This window comes from Triticum dicoccoides, chromosome 7A (genome assembly GCF_002162155.2).
Source record: "Triticum dicoccoides isolate Atlit2015 ecotype Zavitan chromosome 7A, WEW_v2.0, whole genome shotgun sequence".
In the NCBI taxonomy this organism is placed as follows: domain Eukaryota; kingdom Viridiplantae; phylum Streptophyta; class Magnoliopsida; order Poales; family Poaceae; genus Triticum; species Triticum dicoccoides.
In genome coordinates this window covers 603,583,147-603,591,301 of record NC_041392.1, presented here as the reverse complement: position 1 = coordinate 603,591,301, position 8,155 = coordinate 603,583,147, and the positions used below count along the sequence as shown (strand labels likewise).

The window sequence follows — 8,155 nt, the reverse complement described above, 5'->3', positions numbered from 1 at the left end:
TAGATCATAGATGTATGTGGATGTGATGGGTTCAGGTTGCTCACTCGGCTCATATCATATATATTATTACGCTATTTTGGGTGTTACTGTTTGAACTTGAAAGTGCACGAGATGTATCACATATCTCATTACTTTTTAATGTTATCTGTACAGATCAGAGGCTCTGATGCAAGCACTGTCGCCAGACGAGCCCGAGACATTGACTGATCTTCTGAATGTTGCTGTCAGATTAGAGAGAATGATTTTCATAGTAGCTGTTAGCGAGGTATATTCCATCTCTGTAACATTTCATTGACTTTTTACGGATCTTGATATGCTGATCGGTATGTTAAAGCTTAGAACAGGAGTACTTCCGGCTACTAGTCTATGAAAGTCTCAAGCTCAGCAGCTTATCATATGATCTGGGCTTCACAGCTTATCCAGGGAAATCTCGGATACCAATAGAGTATACTAGGGCATAACTACCACGAACCAATGGCGATGAGGCATTCTCAGCCTAGTTGGCGGCTTTGGTCCGGGAAGGTCCTGAGGGACACCACACTTAATTGATATTGATGGTTGTGGCAATAATGGAACAACTGCACCTTCAGTGGTTCCCAGCCATTCATCCTCCAGTGCAGACTATCAACGACGATGCATAGGCATGGAGTAGACTGGGGGTGAAAGGGGCGTGCATAGTCCTCCCTGGGGTTTAGTGTGTGCGTGCTACCGCTTGGACGAGCGATCATGTGTGCATTTGTGTGCGCTGATTGTTCTTTATCAACCCTACATAGCAATGAAATGATACACAAACCTTTTGCATTTATACGAAAAATATTTTGAGTACTCGCCATAAGTACAGCTCATTCTTCAGTCAACTATCATTCCATTATGTCTTGTGAATCATAGTATTTAGTATGTTTGCTGCATACCTTGTGAATACTGGTATTGTATTTCACAGGATGGGAGGAAGGTTTATTTCTTTTAATGTTCTTTTCCCCTGAGCTTTTGAAGGAATGTCTATTTAGACTTCAAGCTAAAAGATTTGGTGTGTGTTTTTATTCTCAGGTTGATTATAATTATAAGCTGTATACGAGATTGGATCATTTAGAGGATGATCATTTTGAGGACATATCATCAGATAATCATTTTGAGGACATTTCATCAGATGATCATTTTGAGGACATCTCATCGGATGATCATTTTGAGGAAATTTCATCAGATTATCAAATGCTTGAACCCTCAACTGCGACGCTTCTGCGAGGAATTTTTAGTGATCCACAGAATCAAAGCATTCAGGTACAGAGCAACCTCCAGAGGATGCTATCTGGTGATAATACAAAAGCAACAGGTATGCCCCTTCATGATTTTAGTTGTTGTCATTAGGTCCTTCAAATGCGTTTAAAAAAGGATATTTGTTTCTTGGAGTTGCATGTCGCATCATTCATGCAGCTAATAGCAAACTTGTGATTCATGTCTAATCTACCCTTTTGTTTGACAAGCGCCTATAGGAAATGAAGAGAAGCCTTGCTGTGATGACAATGATAGGATTAGCGTCCTTCATGAGAGCATACTCCATTGTATCATGTCCTTCATGCCAGCACAGGACGTTGTACGCACAAGCATGCTATTCCGAAGATCGCCCCCATTATGGACTTCAGCGCCATGCCTTGATATCGATATTGATCACTTTGATATGGACAGAGTAAAGTTCAACAAGTTTGCAAAAAGTTTGTTTGAGCGGCGGGGTAATGCTAATACATTGGACAAACTCCGCCTTCACTCTTTTGCAATTGATGCAGCCAAGTATTGGATCGGTGATGCTATCAGACTTCATGAAGTTAAATCGATTGATTTCACTGAAAATACAAGATGGGAAGCTTTTTACTTAGATCCTAAAGCTATCAACTTTAGCTCTAAATATCTGCGAACTGTGAAGCTCACTAATGTTATAATAGTTGCATCTGTCTTTGATCAGCTCAGCCGTGAATGCACGTCTTTGGAAAATCTGCAGTTGGCAGACAGCACTCTTTATTGTCCTGAGATTTCATCAAGTTCATTGAAGACTCTGGAAATAATAAACTGCTTAGTTTTGAATCATCTTCTGATTCGTACTGGCAAGCTGGTCTCGCTATGCTTCAAGGACACTCGATGCAGGTGCACTCCAAAATACATAGTTCGAACTACATCAGCAGTAATCCTATGTGATCTTTCAAACGCCAAGAGCATAGAACTGCCAACACCAGTGAGACATGTATGGGTGCTTCTTAATTTTTGTACATGTCTGAAATATTTGTTTCTTTAGAATCTGTTCTTATTTTGTTTGACATATGTGAAGGTCGCATTCGATAGAATGACTCCAAGGTGCTCAATGTTCATCAGTCTGACAAGTCTCATTCTTGGTGAATGGTGTCTTTCCAACAAATTTGCTCCTCTAGCTTGCTTCCTCGAGCACTCTCCTATGCTTGAGAATCTTGATCTGAAGCTCAAGGTGGTTGAAGACACTCAGTGTTTGTCCTTGTCTATTTTCTTCGCTGAAGACAGGAATTCCTATTAACATGTTCTACTCTTATATAAAATTTCAGTTTGACTGTGAAGAGCAAAAGCAGCCGCTTCAAATGGCTGAGGGAATATCATTCCAAGCCAAAAGCCTTAAGAAGGTAACGATCCACTGCGCCGAAGAGGAGGACAGGCTTCCCGTGTTGAAGGCTATACTGCTTGCCAATGCAAGATGTGTCAAGCACATCGATGTCAAGACGTACTAGGATGCTGCGCCAAGCGTTCTTCTGCATATGGAATGCATCTTTGCATAGCGCTTTCGCTGTGTGACATGTGTGAGACCCGATGTAGCTAGAGATTTGGTTGTTGAATGTTGTGTTACATGGACCTGTAAACATTTACCGCTGTGCGACTTGTGGGAAACTTGCTTGCTACCATTTATCTAGGTTGATCGATGAACATTACAGCTCATATGATATGTTCCTTTTGTTTTTGTGTTGGGGAAGATTTATTATGTTAGCTGAACTGCAGGGTTGCAGGGTGTTCGTGTTGCAGTTGGAGGAATGTGAGGAATGTGGTTAAGCCAAACCTTTGCTGGCTGTGCATCAGGTAGATGCTTTCCTACAGTTGCCAACTGCCATGATCGCCTCTTGCCTCATACAGCAGATCTCGGAATCTTTTTTCCAAGGTAATGTGAGTCCTCAGTCGTAAGATGTATGTTGCCAGTATCTTGGAATCTGAGTGCACTGACGGCTTATGGGCCTTTGGATGAGAAAGGGAGGGACATGATTTTGCTACAAGGTATCCGATGGAACATTTACAACCTTGCACTTGATCAGAATCAACCTATCAATCAGCCAAGGACCAAGATCGACACACGCATACACAAGAAATTATGACAAAGAAGTTTAAAATGCAGTTTCCGCCGGGTTACCAGGCTGGCTGGTGCTATTTCACCTGTGAGCTGGTTGTTCGACAGATCAAGAATTTGCAGGTTTGTGAGGTTGCAGATTTCTTGTGGTATTTCACCAGTTAAGCTATTGGAGCTTAAATTCAGGATGTCGAGCATTTGTAGCTGACCAATCTCAGGGGGAATTACACCAGTAAAATTATTGTTGTCCAGACACAATTTGCTGGGAAAAGCACCGTCCGGTATTGACGTGATGGTGTCCAAAATACAGGCAACTCAAGGAACCTTGTGTCCAACTTGGCAGCATTTCTCTCTGATAGTAACATTGGCATCTTTGTCAATGCAGCTGGTATATCCCCTGTAAGTTTGTTGCTTGATATATCTAGAAAGAACAGGAAGCCCAGTTCATCAATCCAGAATTGTATTTGTCCAGTGGGTTGATTTAATGATAAATCTAGCATCTCCAATTTTGCAAGCTTTGATATCCAAAGAGTATTTGTCCAGTCAATGGGCAATCATCTATCGTCAATACCTGAAGATTCTCAAAACCATCAAATGTTTCATCATGTGGTATGGTCTCACCCTTGAAATTGGTTCCCATCATCAGGGAGGTGAGATCCTTGCATCTCTTGAGCATCTGAAGTGTATTTGTGATATTTGTAAAAGAGTTGCCGGTAATTGAGAAGGAGAGGGACCTGAGATTTCCAATGCTTTGGTGAGAACTGGCCATGAAATTTATTGAAAGCCAGGCGTAACGCAACTAGGTTGGTGCATGAGTAGATACTTTCAGGAATTGTACCAGTGAAGTTGTTCAATGAAAAATCAGCTGTCCTCAGATCCAACATGGTGAAATTGACTTTGCTAAGATCCCTGGTAAAACTGTTGTTTCTGAGGGTAATGTATCCGAGATTTGAGCAGTTACCTAGGGCCGATGGCAGTTCACCAGACATATTGTTGTGATCCAACTAGAGTTTCTTTAATCTTCTTAGCTGGCCGACAGAAGCTGGAATCGTGCCACTGAGACCAGCCGATCCAAGATCAAGGACAGTCAGACTGCTTAATTTGAATATATGGGAACCATCAAGAACTCCTTGCAAATCATTGTTTGCTAAAGAGATGTGCTCCAGTGAGGTAGCATTGATGAGTCCGTCAGGGAGAGCTCCAGTAAGGTTGTTGTGGCCAACTTTGAGCACGCTCAGCATAGAGCAACTGCCAAGCCCCAGAGAAATATTGCCGCTGAATTGGTTATATGAGAGATCAAGCATCGCAAATGATGGGGCATTGATGCAGATAGAAGATGGTATTTGTCCTGTAAAGCTGTTATTGCTTGCATTAAGAGCAACCAGATTCTTCGTCACCTTCCATGTTGTTAATGGGAACTGTCCTGTGAAGGAATTGCTTGAGATATTCAGTACCTGAAGAGGAAGGCTGGGGTTTGAGGATTGCATCTCTTGTAGATGACCTTTGAGGTGGTTGAAGCTGACTTCGAGGCCAATAATGCTTCTGGAGAAAACTAATTCTATTGGTAGACTGCCTTCGAGCGAATTATGGGACAGGTTTAGGTGCAACAAGCCTGTAAGATTGACGAGGGATGGCGAGATGCCCCCTTTAAGACCTCTGGCGGCCAGCAAGACATCTGTGACTGTCCCATCGCTGCTGCAGATGATGCCTTCCCATTTGCAGCAGTCTGTACCATTCACCCATGAATCGTTGAGATCACCGTTGCCATCTGGCATGAGCCCATCTAGGAAGTTGATGAGAGAGCTACTCTCCTGCTCCGTGCAGAAGCTGGTAGGAGAGGCAAAGAAGAGTAGGAGGCGAGCAGCAAGTCCAAGGAAAGGCATGGATAAACTTTTCTGTTTCTGGGCGAGGAAGGGTGTTCTCATGAATCTCGCCTGAAAACCATCTGGCTAGTTGTACTGCTCTGAACAATACTAAAAACCGCCTGAGATTTTTAGTACTGAAGCCATGAGGAAAACAGGAATCGGATGATGATGTGGTACTCAATGGCTCGGCGCCTTATGTAAACTGGATGAACATGTGCAAATAGGTAGCTAAGATTTCCTCTTGTTTTGAGGAAAGCTATACTTTTGGAAGCTGAAGACTGAAGAGGAGCAGTGACTTAGTCTGAAGCCGTGCAAATGGATGCAATCAACTAATTTGAAATTTCTGCAAGTAGTTGAAACTGGGTGTGTACTGCAAATGATAAAATTATAAGTCAATTCTTGAGAGAAGGGTACCTACAAGAATACGCGGGTTGCTGGGTAAGTATGGTTGGTCATGTTGTATTTATTTTATCCTACCACCAGTATGTATTGAAGTACAAGTTTCTCTGCTGTTATAGCAGTCACTGTCAGAAAATAAACAATTTTGGCCATTTTGATTGGAACCATATGTGGAGAGAGCCCTGGTGATATGGACACACTTCAATCTGGGAATGGGGCGGGTTGAACTGGATGTTTTGGTGTGGGTACATGGTCTCGTTTGGATGGGCTGAAATGGTTGCTAAATTTATAATGGGCTGGAGCGGGGTGGACCGAGAAGTTAAGTGGACTGAATCGGGGCGGTTTGGTTTGAGGAGAAAAAAAAGGAAAATGGATTGAAACCGTGGGTTCAACCTGCACCAGGCCCACTCGACCACATGGCAGGCATGAAGGACTGCCATGCCGTGCACGCTCCAATGGAGGCACGGCTGAAGCTCAGCAAGGATAGCTCCGAGAAGGCGGTGGATGCTACACTCTACCGCAGCATCATCGGGAGCCTCAGGTACCTCGTGCACACCCGACCGGACATCACGTTCGTTGTCGGGTACCTGAGTAGGTTCATGGAAGCCCCGGCAAGCGATCATCTCGCTGCCGTCAAGCACCTGCTTCGGTACATCGCGGGTACGCTCACGCATGGATGCGTGTATCGTCGTGGCGACGGGAGAGCTTGGTCGGGTACAGCGACTCCGACCATGCTGGTGACGTGGACTCCCGAAAGAGCACCTCGGGCATACTGTTCCTTCTCGGGAACAGTCCCGTCAGCTGGCAATCGGTGAGGCAGAAAGTTGTCGCCGTATCTTCATGCGAGGCGGAGTACATCGCGGCAGCTACAGCGGCCTGTCAAGGCATTTGGCTTGCTCGCCTTCTCGGCGAGATGCTGAATCAGGACACCGTCCCTGCGCTCATCTTCGTCGACAACAAGTCGGCGATTTCCCTTTGTAAGAATCCAGTGCTTCACGACCGCAGCAAGCACATCGATCTCCGCTATCACTTCATACGTGACTGCGTCGAGAAAGGCACGGTGATCGTGGAGTTCATCCGGACTGGTGAGCAGAAGGCAGACATCCTGACGAAGGCACTTGGCCGCGTCCGATTCCAGAATCTGCGCGACAAGGTCGGGATCATCGACACGAAGCTCCTTCGACAAGGTTGAGGGGGAGATTGTTGAGTTAAACCTTGTCTCGGGTAACTTCCATGGAGCGGCAGCAGTAGAAATTACTTAGCCTAGAAGTAAAATGGTACAGTTGCATGTCGGCAGTAGTAACTTAGCTACGAAGTGAAAACAGCAGCAACATAGCCATACACAGCTGCAGGTCGGCAAGTCGGTAAGAAGCCGTAGCTTACTAGTTAAGGTAAGTCTGTGACGTAAGTGCTTAGCTAAGAGCTAGCAGATATTTTAGCCCATAGTCGGTTTATAAGCACTATATAAGAGGCTGCACCCCATCCGGTTGTAGCATTCCATTCCGATCAAATCAAGGAAACAAGCCACTTTAGTTTCCTCCTCTACTCATAAGTGTACCAGCTTCACTATTAGTGTGTGTGTGTGAGCAGCACCGTGTGCTCTACTAGTTTACACTAGCTGTAGTTTAGACTTGGTTGATCCTCGGACAACTAGCTACTCGCTAGTTCGGGCCAACACTGACCGTGACCGGATTGTTCATCACCTCCCACGTTGTACAGGGAAGGTACTCCATAGCCTCTAAAGAAGGTACTCCCGGTTTGACGTGCAGTGTGCGGGCTGTCATAGGGTAAGAACTATTATCAGTAGCGTCACACCGACCGCGATGGCTAGTATTTTGAATGTCTTGCTGGAAGTTTTGAAGTATTGATCGGCAAAATGCAATGGATAAAAACCATGGGTAAGCCCTTTCTCTTTTGTTTCAATTATTGATTCTTCTCCTCCGTGCCACTTTGAAGTATTGATTATTCTCCTCCTTGGTCATGTCATTTCCCAGCGTGTCAAAAATGGGCACTCCTGATTTCGCTGCAGGAGGAAAAAAGCTGCGGATGACGCTTGAAGGTGCCGAGGAAGAGGAAGAACTGCAACACCTGTGAATGTTGCCAAAATTTCCCCTTGTAATTGATTGAAGCTGTTACTATAATTTCAGATTATGTATCAGGCATTGTAAATTCCCTTCTAATCCAGTGGGTTTATGTCAGTGAATATGTGAATTCAGATATTGCCATTGTCGTCAAGTATGCATTTCCTCTATGACGTGACATGTGGTTTGATTTGATACTGGCACCATTTGTGTGGAACGAAATTTGCCAAATTTGGCAAGTATACATGAGTTGCGGCAAGTATTGATTTGCTCTGCAGTGTGACATGAAACTGTTCTGGCATATACAGCAATTGTACTGAACGAAATTTGCAGCGGTTGCAAAATTCAGACAGCAAGTATACATGAGCTGTTGGTAACAGTGATGCATGTATGATTCAGGAAACATGCATTTTGGCGCCTTCTTGATGCGACAAATAAATTGTGCATTGTTGAGGTGTATA

General features: G+C 44.3%; 1 protein-coding gene, 1 long non-coding RNA gene and 1 pseudogene across 3 annotated transcripts in view; 2 read left to right on the top strand and 1 right to left on the bottom strand.

Moving 5' to 3' along the window:
* Window positions 1-2,949, top strand: part of LOC119330698 — a 5,076-nt gene extending 2,127 nt beyond the window's left edge. The window contains exons 2-6 of one of the 2 annotated variants that reach the window (XM_037603816.1): window positions 154-265; window positions 1,048-1,330; window positions 1,491-2,233; window positions 2,318-2,470; window positions 2,565-2,949. In XM_037603816.1, coding sequence (XP_037459713.1) covers window positions 154-265; window positions 1,048-1,330; window positions 1,491-2,233; window positions 2,318-2,470; window positions 2,565-2,744 — 1,471 coding nt within the window. In that variant the 3' untranslated portion in view covers window positions 2,745-2,949. Of the gene's footprint in view, window positions 1-153; window positions 266-1,047; window positions 1,331-1,481; window positions 2,234-2,317; window positions 2,471-2,564 lie in introns of both variants that reach the window. The other variant, XM_037603815.1, reaches the window with a different exon arrangement.
* A 373-nt stretch (window positions 2,950-3,322) lies between these two features.
* LOC119328019 lies at window positions 3,323-5,247 on the bottom strand (annotated as a pseudogene).
* A 1,867-nt stretch (window positions 5,248-7,114) lies between these two features.
* Window positions 7,115-7,848, top strand: LOC119330275. Its single transcript, XR_005159997.1, has 2 exons — window positions 7,115-7,511; window positions 7,608-7,848. It is a non-coding gene; the product is annotated as an uncharacterized LOC119330275 (long non-coding RNA).
* The last annotated feature ends 307 nt before the right edge of the window (window positions 7,849-8,155 follow it).